Below are 17,288 nucleotides of genomic sequence, written 5' to 3'. Positions count from 1 at the left end.
ACCAACGCTGTTTAACCCTTGCAGGACACCAGCTACTTATTCAAAATGATGACATCTGGGACCTATGCCCACTTTACTGCCCTATTTCTGCCCAAATCCTTGTTGGTCAAAAGAAATGGCAAGTGGGTGATATGTAAGTGACCCCCCTGTGCGGGTTTCCAGTGTAATATTTGTTGACCAACGCTGTTTAACCCTTGCAGAACACCAGCTACTTATTCAAAATGATGATTCTGGGACCCATGCACATTTTTGTGCCCATTTTCTGCCCAAATCATTGTTGGTCAAAAGAAATTGCAAGTGGGTCATATGTAGGCAACCCCCCTGTGTGGGTTTCAAGTGTAATATGTTTTGACCAACACTGTTTAACCCTTGCAGGACACCAGCTACTTATTCAAAATAATGACATCTGTGACCCATGCCCACTTTACTGCCCTATTACTGCCCAAATCCTTGTTGGTCAAAAGAAATGGCAAGTGGGTCATATGTAAGTGACCACCCTGTGCGGGTTTCCAGTGTAATATTTTTTGACCAACGCTGTTTAACCCTTGCAGGACACCAGCTACTTATTCAAAATCATGATTCTGGGACCCATGCCCACTTTACTGCCCTATTTCTGCCCAAATCCTTGTTGGTCAAAAGAAATGGCAAGTGGGTCATATGTAAGTGACCCCCCTGTACGGGTTTCCAGTGTAACATTTTTTGACCAACGCTGTTTAACCCTTGCAGGACACCAGCTACTTATTCAAAATGATGACATCTGGGACCTATGCCCACTTTACTGCCCTATTTCTGCCCAAATCCTTGTTGGTCAAAAGAAATGGCAAGTGGGTCATATGTATCTGACCCCCCTGTGTGGATTCCAAGTGTAACATTTTTTGACCAACGCTGTTTAACCCTTGCAGGACACCAGCTACTTATTCAAAATGATGACATTTGGGACCTATGCCCACTTTACTGCCCTATTTCTGCCCAAATCCTTGTTGGTCAAAGGAAATGGCAAGTGGGTGATATGTAAGTGACCCCCCTGTGCGGGTTTCCTGTGTAATATTTGTTGACCAACGCTGTTTAACCCTTGCAGAACACCAGCTACTTATTCAAAATTATATCTGGGACCCATGCCCATTTTTGTGCCCATTTTCTGCCCAAATCATTGTTGGTCTAAAGAAATTGCAAGTGGGTCATATGTAGGCAACCCCCCTCTGTGGGTTTCAAGTGTAATATGTTTTGACCAACGTTTTTTAACCCTTGCAGAACATCAGCTACTTATTCAAAATGATGATTCTGGGACCCATGCCCATTTTCTGCCCAAATCATTGTTGGTCAAAAGAAATTGCAAGTGGGTCATATGTAGGCAACCCCCCTCTGTGGGTTTCAAGTGTAATATGTTTTGACCAACGTTTTTTAACCCTTGCAGAACACCAGCTACTTATTCAAAATGATGATTCTGGGACCCATGCCCATTTTCTGCCCAAATCATTGTTGGTCAAAAGAAATTGCAAGTGGGTCATATGTAGGCAACCCCCCTGTGTGTGTTTCAAGTGTAATATGTTTTGACCAACACTGTTTAACCCTTGCAGGACACCAGCTACTTATTCAAAATAATGACATCTGTGACCCATGCCCACTTTACTGCCCTATTACTGCCCAAATCCTTGTTGGTCAAAAGAAATGGCAAGTGGGTCATATGTAAGTGACCACCCTGTGCGGGTTTCCAGTGTAATATTTTTTGACCAACGCTGTTTAACCCTTGCAGGACACCAGCTACTTATTCAAAATGATGACATCTGGGACCTATGCCCACTTTACTGCCCTATTTCTGCCCAAATCCTTGTTGGTCAAAAGAAATGGCAAGTGGGTCATATGTATCTGACCCCCCTGTGTGGATTCCAAGTGTAACATTTTTTGACCAACGCTGTTTAACCCTTGCAGGACACCAGCTACTTATTCAAAATGATGACATCTGGGACCTATGCCCACTTTACTGCCCTATTTCTGCCCAAATCCTTGTTGGTCAAAGGAAATGGCAAGTGGGTGATATGTAAGTGACCCCCCTGTGCGGGTTTCCAGTGTAATATTTGTTGACCAACGCTGTTTAACCCTTGCAGAACACCAGCTACTTATTCAAAATGATGATTCTGGGACCCATGCACATTTTTGTTCCCATTTTCTGCCCAAATCATTGTTGGTCAAAAGAAATTGCAAGTGAGTCATATGTAGGCAACCCCCCTGTGTGGGTTTCAAGTGTAATATGTTTTGACCAACACTGTTTAACCCTTGCAGGACACCAGCTACTTATTCAAAATAATGACATCTGTGACCCATGCCCACTTTACTGCCCTATTACTGCCCAAATCCTTGTTGGTCAAAAGAAATGGCAAGTGGGTCATATGTATCTGACCCCCCTGTGTGGATTCCAAGTGTAACATTTTTTGACCAACGCTGTTTAACCCTTGCAGGACACCAGCTACTTATTCAAAATGATATCTGGGACCCATGCCCATTTTTGTGCCCATTTTCTGCCCAAATCATTGTTGGTCAAAAGAAATTGCAAGTGGGTCATATGTAGGCAACCCCCCTGTGTTGATTTCTGCAGTCAAATTTGTGGTCCATGATTCATTAACCCTTGTAAAAGTGATTTTTCTGAATAAGAAGCTGGAGCTCGAATAAGAAGCTGGAGCTCGAATAAGAAGCTGGCCGAATAAGAAGCCAACTTCAGCCTCGTTGTAAAAGTGATTTTTCTAAATAAGAAGCTGGAGCTCGAATAAGAAGCTGGAGCTCGAATAAGAAGCTGGCCGAATAAGAAGCCAACTTCAGCCTCGTCGGTATTACCTCAACTCAATAGTACGCTGTTGTTAAGGCTATTCCCACGTATCCTGTGCCAGGCCTTGGCAGGCCTCGACTGTCCTGTTCCACCCAAGTGTAATCATTAACATATACGGGCAGCTGCTTCCATGTTGGGAAATGGGTCAATATTAAGACTGATTTCAGAAAATGTAGCTATTTTCTAACCAGCCCCTGAGGAACATATAATAAGATGGTAGTGATACAAGGGCTTGTTGATGATATATGGAACGTACTCATTATACTGTGTACAGTAGTATCGTATGTGTTTACAAATACGTACGGGGGAGGGGGGGGGAGATATATGACAGTCGCACACTGAGCACCGACTCACAGCAGCCATGCAGTACCATACAGCAGCTCTGCACCGATACCACGGTAACGGTAACCTAGCAGCACGTCTGGCTCTGGCAGTGGCGGCAGTAAAAGAAAGGCTTCCGCCAGAGAGTAGGCGTGTCGTACTGACGTCAACCGCCCCGCCCCCTCGCCGTTCCGATTCCCGCATGAACATGGCTGGCAGCGCTTGGAGGTCACTGGTGAGTGATGAGGGAGCCCGGACACCCGGCAAACACACGTGCGGCTGCTGCCGGCCTGTGTGTGGCGTAAAAGTGACCGATGGTCTCCGGGGCACGCCGGCCGGGCTCTGTGGTGTCCCGGGTGACTGTAACCGGATCCGAGTGTGAGTGGGGGGCTGAACAGGCGATGTGCCGGCCAGAACGCAAGGTTATTGGGGTTATTAGGATGGGCCCCCATAGCTCCCTACAATGCCAGGTGGCCCGGTGGTGGGCGGATGCTCGAGGGTACATGACGTTCTGCGGCAATAATCGCATTGTGCAATCATGTAATGTGATGCCCCCAGGCAGGAGGGAGGTGCCAACCGCTGATGGTGTGCCAGCCTTACTTGATTTTGGCATGGCAGCGTCTCTGGCAGCTATAAACCGCACCAGGAAATACAGAATGACAAACAGAGCAGGCATCCCTGCACAGAAGATATATGATGCAGGGGGTTGCCACGAGTATTTATTACACATTAATAAAAATAATCTGAAATGTCAAATACTCCTACTCCATTACTAGTTACACATTCACCAGGCTTCCCCATTAATGTTTGTCCAATGGAGAAATGTATGTGTTCTGGGTGCAAATTAATTATTGCGTGCCCAAATAAATTGGTTTGGGTTTAGTTGTATAGTGGCTAAACGGTACTTATATGTTAGTTGTGCACCCACTATAGTTAGTACGCTCATACCCCCACTATCCATGTCGGCATGGAGTTGATTTTATATAGTGTGGCGAGCATAGCGAGCCCAGCAATGGGACGTGGAAAACTAAGCAAAGAGCTTAGTGGGCGCCCAACTAACATATAAGTACCGGCTAAACCAATGTAAACGTTTGGTTAGGGGTGCCAGAACAGCGATTCTGTACATCTGCTTGCCACCTTCAGGATTCTGCCAGCACAATGTTCTCCCACAGCATGAGCTCCAAATAGCATGAACAATTGAATTGCTCAGTGAGGGTGCCCATTAGTAACAGCTGACAGGACAATAGTTGAATTTTCCACCAAGAATTAAACGTGTATCCTCTAACTTGTTCCCCACATTGAAATAGCAGCAGAACAAGGTGTACAGATGCCAACAGATCATGTTTAGATTGGGGAATGTAGTAGCCTATGAATTGTATGGATTGGTGAGTCTGTAATATATTATAAAGGGACAGTCATTTCAAAAGCAAAACCAGCATGGTATGGCTTTTTAAATAACTGTCCCCTTAAAACATCAGCCAGACTTGTTGGGAACTCATTGGTACATGCAAGTCGCAGGGTATAGCTTAAGCTGTGTACACACGGGGGGCGATAGGGGCTAAAATCGCTGGCAATATGGTCGCTGGCGACCATATTGCCAGCGATTGGAGTGCACACCAGCGATAAATCGCCGGGTGCGCGCTCCCGTTTTTATCCCCCTTATGATCGCTGGTCGCAGGAGCTTGCTCCTGCAACCAGCTGATTACCTCTGCTGCTCCGCCAGCAGAGGTTCCCTTTCATCAGCGACCATCTCTGGTCGCTGATAAAAAGGAGAAACTGAGCAATATATTGCTCAGCAATATATTGCAGAGCAATATATCTCCCCCGTGTGTACACAGCTTAAAGGTGAGTACACACGAGTGCAATTTAATGTAAAATCGCTGGGAATATGGTCGCTGAGCGACCATATTGCCAGTGATTTGGAGCGCAGCTGGCGACAAATCGCCAGCTGCGCACTCCTGTATGCACTGCCTAATGGTCGCTGGTCGCAGGAGCATGCTCCTGCGACCAGCGGCTTTCCCTGGCGATCGCTGTGCCGGGAGGTCAGCGCCGGGGAGATCAGCGTTGATCTCCCCAGCCCCGTGCCGCTGCTCCCTCCCTCCTCCCATCAAAGTGACAGCAGCAGCTTCTGCTGCTGCTGCTCTCCCCCTCCGCCCCGTAGCTGTGTCTCCTTTTCATTGCTGATGAAAAGGAGACACTGAGCAATATGATTGCTGGGGATATATTGCTAGCAATATATCCCCAGCAATCATATTACCCCGTGTGTACACAGCATTACTGTTCATTTCTGTTTCTACTGTAATGTCTCTAACTTCCTGGCTGATAACATGTTCCACAGAAAAATATATTCCTTGTTCTATTTCATTATAAAGCTTGTTAGTAGCTGAATACTCACATTGTGATTTACTGCACAGATCTGTCGTTTGACGGGGGCAGTCAATGTCTCTCAGAATGGAGTCCGACCATTTTCTAATCATGTAAGTACACATGCATATATTCAATTATTGTTTAGTTTTTTCATTTGGTAACTTTTCAAGCTGATCCCGTTCACATTATGGGTGACGAGGCTATGGCCCAGAGGTGGAATACAGCTTTGGGAGACCTGGGGGTCTTAAAATCAGAGGTCCCTACAGTGCAACATTTGAGACTCTTGGATCAAGTTCTTGTTTGCAAGTCTTCAGAATGCACATGTGGCATGTACATCACTTAAGCTAGGTACACACTAAAACATATGTGTATACAGCTGATACAATGGGAGATAGGACCTGTATCAGCAATTGCATACACACTTAACTACTGCAGGGAGGGGATGTGGGATTCCGCATGGCATTGCTGGAGATGTCTTCTGGTTGGTCTTGAAGCAGGGCCAACCAGAATACATCGCTAACTACTATGGCGGTGCTGCTCAAAGTGCCAATGTGAACATAGTGCCTAGTGTGTACCTAGCTTTATACTGCTGTTGGGCTGCACCCAGCACCTTATACATGGCAAGTGGGAGCATTCCATCTTTGCCTTTCCTCCACACAATAGAGAGCCCATGGGCAGCACAATATCTGAAGAGCAGGACTGGTTGGGGGTATGCATACATACAATCACACACACATTTATATATTGTCACATAACTATACCACCTACTGTACAGTTACAGTACATACTTTCACACCTACAGGCAGACAATGACCAGAATTCAATGCTCCCGATTCACCGTTTTTTTTTCGGCGAATCAGGCTGTTTTCACTCCTTGCGGTGAATTTCTTTCACTGAAAATCTGATTCACCCTATTCAATGTTCACTGTTTGCCGAAAGCGAACAGTGAATGCCGGCCAGTTCTCCGTTTTCAATGGGGTTTTCACTGAGATTCGCCGAGAGTGTATTCAATGCTCAAATGGAGAACTGCTTTCTCCATTGATTTTCGCCATGATTCTCCATTTTACATCCATCATCTTTTTTAGGTGAACTGGGATGTGATCTTTTAAAAGAAAGCGTTTATTTATTTTTTTTTGTCAAAAAATCTGATTTTTTTCTGTGAGGGGGCATGCTATTTTTATTTATGTGCTTGCAGCACATGAATATATTTTTAATTATTATTATTATTATTATTATTTTTTTTTTTAAACAATTTTTTATTACACATTCGCCAGCAGGAGCCGGGAGCTATATAATATTCATATATTCACTGCACTTTGGTCCCGATCATTACATATGCAGGATCGGGACCAGTGAGTGCAGCGGCTCCTATCCCAGCCCCCTGCCTGCTCTAGGGGGGCTCTCCCTGAGTCAGTGCCAGCCCTCCTTCACCCCCACAGTGTCCGGCGCAGGCAGGAAGGCTTCCATCTCCCTGCCTGCAGCCGTCCCCCAGCTCCCCGGTGGCATTCGCCGAGGGGGTTAAAATTCGTCGCCAGGGCAGAGAGCCCCTGAGGCGTTGAATAGGGCAGAATGGCGGCTGCCGGGCGAATCTCCCTGAAGGGAGAATTGCAGCGAAAAGTGCAGTGAATCCTACACAGGATTTGCTGCCACCCGCGATTCCACCCATTGAATACCTGCCAATATAGTGCCTTCCCTCCCTGAGTCACTCTTACCTTATAGGCTGGCTGCTGGATAGTCCTCATCAATACCTGTAACCTCTCCTTCCATGTTGCCATGTAGAGCCACAACCTGCTTAGACTCCACCTCCCCTTCTATAGATAGCAATGCAGTCCTGAATCTGCAGCTATAATGAAAACCTGAAGGGTGCTGGCCCACCGTGACTGCCCATTAATCCAGCTCTGCTATAGTCACAAATTTACTTTGATGGTTATAAGCTTTGTCTAGTGTTTAAACATAAGCGGTGCCCTTCCTCTATTAACTGTGATCGGTATTGGGCTATGGGCTACTCCATCTTTTTTTCTTCATTAGATCTGAATAGAAATGATCTGATGTACTCCATTAAGGACAGATAAAGTGGGGTAGTTACCCATAGCAACCAATCAGTTTCTAACTACATAGCAAAATTGATGCTAGATAAATGACAGAAGCTGTTTTTTATTTGGGCAACCTTCTCTCCCCAAGGCTTGGTACAGCCCTCATAAGAATGGACTGAGTTATGCTTTGCTGCACGCACATACTGTAGAAAATGCTTTTGGCTTCAAATTATGGAAGATCCCTCTATTCACCACATAAAGGGTACACAGTAGATATGAGGAGTATTCAAAAATAGCACTTTTCAGGGTAAAGTCTAGATAATCAAGCAAACACTTGTGTAAGGTAGCAGCCGGCAGTATGGCTAGGAAACTGATCCCTTTGTCTGCTAAGAGGGTGCTGGATCACATCTCTAATTACACATCTCATTTTCAGGTACAGATGGTCACACTGATACCCGGCGACGGCATCGGGCCAGAGATATCAACTGCTGTTATGAAGATTTTTGAAGCAGCCAAAGTGAGTGTTATAAATACAACAATGATAATTAACTATTGTTCATTCTGTTAAATAATCATTTTTTGTTACCCAGTATTTAAAGACTTTTTTTCCATCAACCATACTTACCAAGAGGCTTTAACCCAATATATTAATTCCTGCCACCTGCTGCTTGCACTATAGGGGATGCAATGCTGCCCAATTTGACCAATTTCCAAGTCACAAAGCATTTGAAGATGACAGTACCCTATGGGCTACACATTCTGCATGTAATTCTCCCCTGCTGCCCTTACAGCACATCACCAGCACAATCACCCAATGTGGTTGCATATTGCAATGTGATGAATATCGCACCCAGAAGAGCCACAGTCACTTTTGTATCCGGAATGCCAGGGTTGTCCAAACCTGTTCTCATGATCTACCAACAGTTTGTTTTTCAGGCAACCTGTGTATCTATAGCATGAATGAATGCAGCAGGTTTGAAAGTGTGACAGTAATGACTACAGCTGTGCACCAGCTAGGGTTAACAGAAAGTGAAAGCAAAATGGTCTGTTTCAAATCTGCTGGATATGGAGAAAGTTAACTCTTTAATACCCCTTTTTACACCGCCACAAAAACCCGGGTCAGCGGCGGTGTAAATGGGTCAAGCCATGTCCCTTTACACGGGACTTCTACCCAGGTAGAACACGGCTAGGACCTGGGTAGAGGGCAGTGTAAACGGGTACGCCGACTCATCCCAAGCTGTGGACAGCAGGTTGGACGGGGGGATACACACAGCCTCCAGTGTTGTCTGCTATACTCTGCAGACAGCAGCAGAGGAGGTGAAGGGATGCCTGTGTGCGGCATCCATTCACCTCCTGGACGGGGGCTGGGGGCAGTCCAGCAGCTTACCTTGGTGCTGGGTTTGTCCCCAGCGTGGCGATCGGTGAGGATGATAGCTGTCCGGCGGTTGGAGATGATGTCATCTCCAAGCACCGCCTCCATCTTCAACTGCAGGTAGGCACCGCAGTGTAAACGGTGAAAATCCCGGATCCGACCTGGCGTGGATCCGTGTTCCAAATGCTGGGTTGGATCCGGGATTTTTGGTGTAAAAGGGGTATGATTTGGATTTTATGGTTATAATTGATTAAATGTAATATTAACGTTTTGCTCTTGGAAACAAAATAAAAGTTGCATTGTGTACAATGGTACTAGTTGTATGAAATCACTTTGTATTTTTCACTTCAGAAAAATGACCCTTGACATAGAGCTAGAAATGTTATTAAATAAATGCCTGACTAGTATTTGACCCTGAAGAAGCCATTAACAGCTGGAGAATGATTTTTTTTTTTATGGGGTTACAAAACGATGGTCTACTAATGTATCCATTTTATCAAATATCCCCAATGTGTTTTAATGCTGGTGAATATACATAGCTTTGAATGTGCAAATGGAAATGTGTATATATAGAGGAAGTTCTGAAATTCTAACATACTAGTGGTCTGTTTAATGTGCAGTTGTGTATAACTACCCAGCAGTTGCCATGATATTCTGTGCTCCATATATGTATGTATGTATGTATGTATGTATGTGTATGTGTGTGTATATATATATATATATATATATATATATATATATATATATATATTGTGTGTGTGTAATTCTTGTATTCATAAATTGTAATAGACATCATCCACCTGTGTTTATGCTGTACGCACTAGTGGTGTGGTTGAGCATTTCCCTGCCTCTCTTGTGTGATATACAAGTTTCTTCTATGATCCTCATGGCAGCCATCACACTGGGATATCCTCTCCCTCCTCTAGTTGGGCAGGATGTTTTTCTAGGGACCTCCCACCTTGTGGTATATCACCTAACTCCTCCCCTACCTCCTTGTATTTTCCTACGGTCTAGCAGCTAGTTTGGCTAGGTAGGGAGTGTTATTTTTATTTCCTGCCAGTGCTTTCCTCTATCTCAGCATAGTAGCTGAAAGGGGTGGCTGGTTACACACCTGTACAATCCTCTGCCCGTTCATGTATTATAACGCTTTTGCAGCAATCGTAAGGTGATATCTTATGTTCTCCTTAATATTTGACGGGCCGACCTCCTAATAGCATAGAAGCACATACATACTGAACTATTTCTAGCACATCACAGGGGTCAAGCTGGGGACATAACACTCTTCCTGCTTGGGACTGGTTTCAGCTGAGTACTTTAAAATGTGTGTTCCCAACTTTACCTAACATTCAGTTCGGAACTGTTCTAATACCTGTGGGACATTAACTGTGTGAAATTATGGATAGCCAATGTTTAAGGCCCATTTCCTCTTACTGCTTGTTGGGTTCTTGTTAGGACACCTACTCCCTTGAAAGCTGAGCAACAAGTGCACACTATTGGCCTATCTAACCAAACATAATAATTACACCAAACAATACAGTAATAGCCACTTCAACTCCACATTATATTAATAGATCAGACCACGTATGAAATCAATAGGTCCCATCAGTTGAGGCCACATTGCATTAAAGCCTCAACTACATTATGGTAATACCTCCACATTACACTACACACCTGCCTCCACCAACTCTCACAATACACTTATAGCCCCAACTCCATGTATTCCTTTAATAAAAACCCTGCACATTGCAATACTAACCCTGGTAATGACCCACTTTAATAACTACCACATGCACATTACATAGCCCCTCTCCAACACTTACTACATAAACACACACACACACACACACACCCCCCATCCCCCACTGCTATAGTTATGTGATCTACATAGCAGAATATTCAATCCACGGTGCTAAAGTTCTACAGCTGTTTTCGTGGTCCGTACAGACATGGGTATCTGGTATCAGTCACACATGTGCTGATTTGTGGTAGCGGATGCAAAATAGATTTATGGCATTTATTATGGAGAGGAGAGGAGAGGCCAGCCACCAATTGGGACCCCAGTGTAAGGCCAGATTTTGTTAAGTCTTACACAACAGAAGTCTCTACACCAATGCCACACACACACACACATCATTCAAAGCTGCCAAGGTTCATTAGCCTCAGCCCTACTGCTTTTATTATACAGTCCCATTTAATGTGTATATTTCAAAAGAACCCAAATTATGGGCCTTATTCTAGTTCACTCCTTCTGGTGCACATGGTTTTGTCCATCTTAGAAGGAATTTGCATCTGAGAGTGAACCAGAATAAGGCCCTATATCTGTTATACATTGTTATTATTGAAGTGTAATATCTAGTTAAAATATTTTAAGGGTTATATTGAGCATAAGGGAAGTTAAGTAATTGGCCTGATATTGTTACTGAGACTGTGGTTATTGCAGGCGCCTATCCAGTGGGAGGAGAGAAATGTTACAGCCATTAAAGGACCCGGCGGCAAGTGGATGATCCCTCCTGAAGCCAAAGAATCTATGGATAAAAACAAGATGGGACTTAAAGGTAATGTCAGAGTTGACTCCTTATTCTAGGCATTCCCAGCCTTGGTCCATAAGGCACACTGATGGTTTTACAGATCTCTTATCTTCAGCACAGATGGCTTAAATCAAAATAACTGAGGTACTAAACAAGTCACCTGACCTATTAGTGGGCAGATGTTAAGCTGGATACACACCCAATCGATCTGCAGCTATATCTATGACACATTGGACAGTGTGTTCTCCATACACGCTATCTGACCCATCAGGACTGACATCCCAAATGCTGGGAGCTGACAATCAGGCTCCCAGCGCAGCTGTACGGGTGATCTGCAGCTCGCCCATACACATAGCACGATGTGTATATATGAATGACACTGTGTAGATATATTGATGGTACACGCTGGCCTATGGGGTGTCGATCTACCTGCCAGTGTGTATGCCACTTAATTGGGGTAAGTTATTTTGGTACTTATGTAGTATCTGGGCTGCCGATTTCTAAATCGGGTCGGATCGGGAGATCGCATCGCATGCGACCATGCGATTCGATGCGATGCGATGCGATGCGATGACCCGATTTTTCCATAGGAATCAATGTTAAAATGGACTGAGTCCATTTTAACATGGAATTCAATGGGAAAAATGGGTCCTTTTCATACCCCTACTATCCAAGTGGGCATGGAGTTGGATATAAACCTGTGGCGAGCCCGAAGCGTGGCGAGCGAAGCGAGCCCCGCGAGGGGACGAATACCGTCCCCTCGCGGGGCTCGCTTCGCTCGCCACGCTTCAGGCTCGGTGGCTCGCTACGCTCGCCACAGGTTTATATCCAACTCCATGCCCACTTGGATAGTAGGGGTATGAAAAGGACCCATTTTTCCATAGGAATCATTTTAACATTGATTCCTATGGAAAAATCGGGTCATCGCATCCGATATCGGATGCGATGCGATGCGATGCGATGCGATATCGCATCGCATCGCATCTGATTGTATGCCTTAACTTAAGGCATACAATCAAAAAATCGGCAGCCCAGATACTACATAAGTACCGTTATTTTTTCTTTCTGTGCAGGGTAAACACTGGCTGCTTTTATTTCACACTGCAATTTAAATTTCAGTTTAAACACACCCCACCTAAATGCTACATTTGCACCAGCTGCAGTGGACATGGGTTTTGTCGATTTGAGAAAAATATGCTATGCTATAAAGTCTGAATTAGACCCTGTGTGCCTTGAGGACCGAGGTTGATAATGCCTGCCTTATACAATTACCTTTTATATGGATTGTACATATATATATGATATTATGACTGCTTAATACCACAGGACCTTTGAAGACACCGATTGCAGCTGGACATCCATCCATGAACTTATTGCTTAGAAAAACCTTTGATCTTTATGCCAATGTGCGCCCCTGTGTGACCATAGAGGGCTACAAGACTCCTTACACAGATGTGGACCTGGTTACCATCCGTGAGAACACTGAAGGAGAATATAGTGGGATTGAGCATGTGGTGCGTGAGTCTGTGCTGTTTGCAAGGGCTCTTTGTATCTGTGCATCTGGCTTCTCTATTAGGTTTCTATGGCATGGGAATATGATTTGGGCTTACATAACACCTGGGTTTATTTGTAGTGTTGCGTCCAGGCAAATGTCATCATATTTTACATATACTGTTTAAATGAGAACATTAAAGCTGTGTACACACGGGGCAATATGCTGGCTGAGCGACTATCACCGAACGATATATATCGCTCAGCCAGCATATTGCCCAGTGTCCAAATACAAGACACTGCTCCTGTGACTAGCGATCACGTCAGGGCTGGTCGCGGGAGCTTGCCCCCGGTTACCGTCGCACCGTGCACACTGAGATATGGTCGCTCAGCCACCATATCCCGGGCGATATTGGCTAGAAACGCATCGTGTGTACGGGGCTTTAGATTTATTAGAGTTTATCTAACGTTATAGAGCATAGTGGTCAGAGGTTGTTTTAATATATCTATTCATTTTTCTTTTAGAATTTTATATTGATGACTGATATTGGTGATCTTTAAACTCTGTTCACCATCCAGCACAAGCATTGGTCAATGCAATGCCTTCACAATTCTAGTTGTCAGGACTATGATTATCCTAATGATTGTGGGCTTAACCCCTTCAGTGGTGGTATTTTTTATTTTTTTTTAGGGAGCTCTCCACACTGGGCAAGTTTTTTTTTTATTGGGAGTGCTCCCTAAAAAAAGCCCAAGCACTGTCTCCCTGGGTCCAGGCAGCGTTGCTGAACCGTCAATCAGCTGCTGCCCGGCGCCCCGTCCCTACATGCTGGACCTGGCTTGTCATAAGCCGGCACCGCAGGCTGTAATGTAACAGCGGGGGAGCGGCAGAGGGGAGGGAGCCGGGCAGCAGCTGAAGCTGCCTGAGTTCAGCGGATGAACTCAACAGCGCTGATCACTGGCAATCCCGAGAATTTTCCGGGCTTGCCAGTCTGGGTATTAAGACATAGTCTGGAAAATTCTCGGGATTACCAGTGAAGCGTTACTATGTCAAAATTTGTATAGGCTGCCACACTGTATCTATGTATAATCCAATGTGTGGTTGGGGTTTATCCTTAATTTCTCATTTTCTTTCTTAATCTGGGCTTCAAAATATAATTGGACTTGTAGTGTAAATTGTGTTCTTGTTAATGGTAATCATAAACTTTCTTCAAGGAATACTTAGATGTGATTGTCTTGCAGATTGTGGATGGAGTAGTGCAGAGCATTAAGCTGATAACAGAGCAAGCCAGCCACAGGATAGCAGAGTTTGCCTTTGAGTATGCAAGGAACAACCAAAGAAGCACAGTGACCGCTGTGCACAAAGCTAATATCATGTAAGTTTTTATCTGTGTAAAAGATAAAAAAATTCTAGGGCTGATGCATATGTATGCTATTAATAGGTTGGTGTGCTTGGAAATGTAACTTCCTTTCATATATCAGTTATTGAATGAATGATATGGATCATACATTTTAAGTAGATGCACTTTTAACAGGTCCACTTTAAGCACACCCAGATAAAAAAGACACTTAGGGGGAAATCCAATTCGCTGCAGAGTGTACCCGCAGCTAATTGATCATGCTTCAAAGGCAATTAGCTTTTCACTGCACTGTAAAATATCTGTAAACGTGCGGAAATCCACCGATTCTGTGTAAAATATGGAATTTAGTGGGGCTTCCTGCTTGTTAAATGATTTTGACACAGATTTTTCTCACAGCCCCTGAGGCTGCAAGGAAATGCCTCCCAGGGATTAGTGCATGGGATTCCCGCAACTCATTGAGTGAGATTTTACAGCCTACTCTGTCTTAAAGTGTTCAAGATGTTTAGGGGCTTATTTAATATTGTCAAAAATTATTGAACCTGTCCCTGTTAGTTTCATAGGAATTGGTGTCCCTAAGATAAACCCCTCTTGGTCACATCTTGGAGCACTTCCTTTTGCATACCAGGTACAGTACAACGGGTGCCGGATGGGATCCCGACAGGCATTTACCCGACATCGGGATCCCGACTGTCAAAACACAGACAGCCGGGTTCCCGATGGCCACCTGCTATTTTCCCTCGTGGGGGTCCACGATCCCCATAGAGGGAGAATAGAATAGGTGGCTCAAGAGCCACCGTGCCCACAGCGTGGCGAGCGTAGCGAGCCTGCTTGGGGCTTAGTTGGGCTCACCATGCTGTCTGGGTCCGGCCGGTCGGCCTAATGAATTTCGGGATCCTGACTGTCAGACTCCTGTACCACACCCCAGTACAACATTTGCTGGTGTTACACCGATGCTGGGTATCAGGTGTGAGGGGTTTTTTTTGTAATCCATTTTAATAGCAGAAGTATCGATGGCAAGCCATGCCATATAAGATACCCAACAACTTACACACCATTTGCAAACTAAGCATTATGTTGTGCGCTGTTCTGGAAAGTCTATTTAAGGTGAACTCAAAGTACATGTTTCCCGAGCATTCAGTAATCTGTATGGCTTATACTGTGATCATTTCACTGTCTATATTTTCAGGAGGATGTCTGATGGGCTTTTCCTAAAGAAATGCAGAGAGGTTGCTGAAAACTACAAAGACATAAAGTTTAATGAAATGTATTTGGATACCGTGTGTCTCAATGTAAGTTGGTAACCTCATACAAAAAGATCTTGCATCCTCTAGTAACACAAACTAATCTGCCCAGTTCACCACACCTGCCAGTCCATCTAGTGCTTACCATTTACTCTTTATGTCTGTCTACAGATGGTCCAGGATCCCACACAATTTGATGTGCTTGTTATGCCAAACTTGTATGGTGACATTTTGAGGTTAGTGTTTTCACTGTCCTTACGCAGTTTCATACGTAATTCAGACTGTCACCTGTCGGAACATTTCCTGTGTTGCATGAGAGTTAGTGAGAACAAGCCCAGTGGTATGTGTTAGTAACCATTCTTTTTCCCTTTATGTTGGTCCCCAGCTGTAGCTCTGGGGTTTTCACATCTAAACATGCTTTTATGAGAAATATTTTGACATTTCTCTGTGCCTGAGGCAGAGTTTTGCCTTGCATTCCAAACATAATGCAGAGTGAGTACATAGCTGACAAGGGATCCTTTGGTGTTTTTGTTTACACTGGAAGCATGAAATCGGTGGTCTTTGCACCCTTTCCTTGTGGTCACTTGCACATTGCATGTTTCCTTCTAGAAATCGTGAAGATCAATGTATACTTTGTTAGCATTTACCCATTCATGTGGACAAGCAATAGCCTCAGTTTCTTACTGATCATTTATTTTGTGTTATTTTAATAGTATTTCCTCTGTCTGGCAGCAGCAGCATTTACAACTATTCATTGTTAATGCTAACAATGTGGGCTATATCACTCTGCAAATGTTTACCCATACCAAAGGTTACAGTAAGAATTATTTGCTTAATTGATTAATGTCCTATTTATTACTACTTGACATTGCTGTCTTTGTCAAAAGTATAGTTTTTTTTTTTTTTTTTTAATCTTTTTTGTTTAAATAAACTTTACATTGCTTTTAAGGCATGTTTTGTTATCTTAATTACTTCACACTACTATGTATTAATGTTCTTATATTAATAATAATTTTAAATAGATGTATTAAGCGTGGAAAACAGATAATCTGGAGATAAAGTGGTAACACACCAGTCAAAAGACTGCGTTATCTCCTTCCACTTTATCTCCAGTTTATTTCTTTTCCAGGCTGAATACATCTGCCCCAATGAGCTTTACAGACATCAAAAACAATGCACATAGGGAAAGATTCGGTAATGTTGCAATGCAAGGGGAGCCAATGCATTTATATTGTTTCTGTGCAGGGTAAATACTGTCTGCTTCTGCATGTAGCCTAGATATAAGACCGCTTTATTTCTACACTGAAATTTAGATTTCACTTTACAAACCGCAAAAATCTAAATTTTTTCAGCAAAGTTGCACCAGCCCTACCGGCAGGGCAAAACGATTTGCCTAGTTGTAAGATTTTTTTGCTTTGCTAACAAAGCTGATACAGCAGTAGACAAGCCACATAGACATATAAAAAAGAACCTTGAGTAAGCATAATCCAGGGTTGGTGTCGGCATTATATTCCACCCTCACAGGGCACCAGGTGAGGCAGCCATCTTGGGCAAAATGGGTGGTTGCATCATCCTAATGCTCAGAGAAGCGTCCCAACAAAACAGTCAGGTCCGTGTATTTTAAATCCCATCCACAAGTGTATGCCCTGCATCGATGGGGATGCGCGGTCCCGCTTGTTGCTATCGCCAGAAGGGAAAACTAGTGTTTGCACTGGCTTTACCTAGATCGTGAGGATTTGCCTATTAAAAATAATCA

General features: G+C 44.0%; 1 protein-coding gene across 1 annotated transcript in view; it reads left to right on the top strand.

The window, feature by feature from the left end:
• The first annotated feature begins 3,172 nt into the window (after positions 1-3,172).
• The window catches only part of IDH3A (isocitrate dehydrogenase (NAD(+)) 3 catalytic subunit alpha), a 28,339-nt gene continuing 14,223 nt past the window's right edge, over positions 3,173-17,288 (top strand). The window contains exons 1-8 of the mRNA XM_083183477.1: positions 3,173-3,377; positions 5,557-5,619; positions 7,976-8,059; positions 11,355-11,469; positions 12,769-12,956; positions 14,173-14,306; positions 15,478-15,580; positions 15,704-15,768. Of these exons, the coding sequence (XP_083039603.1) occupies positions 3,183-3,377; positions 5,557-5,619; positions 7,976-8,059; positions 11,355-11,469; positions 12,769-12,956; positions 14,173-14,306; positions 15,478-15,580; positions 15,704-15,768 (947 nt within the window). The 5' untranslated portion in view covers positions 3,173-3,182. The remainder of the gene's footprint in view (positions 3,378-5,556; positions 5,620-7,975; positions 8,060-11,354; positions 11,470-12,768; positions 12,957-14,172; positions 14,307-15,477; positions 15,581-15,703; positions 15,769-17,288) is intronic.

Source organism: Crinia signifera, chromosome 4 (assembly GCF_055691185.1).
Source record: "Crinia signifera chromosome 4, ASM5569118v1, whole genome shotgun sequence".
Lineage (NCBI taxonomy): Eukaryota > Metazoa > Chordata > Amphibia > Anura > Myobatrachidae > Crinia > Crinia signifera.
The sequence above is the reverse complement of the archived record's forward strand: the minus strand, read 5'-3'. Positions and strand labels throughout refer to the sequence as shown.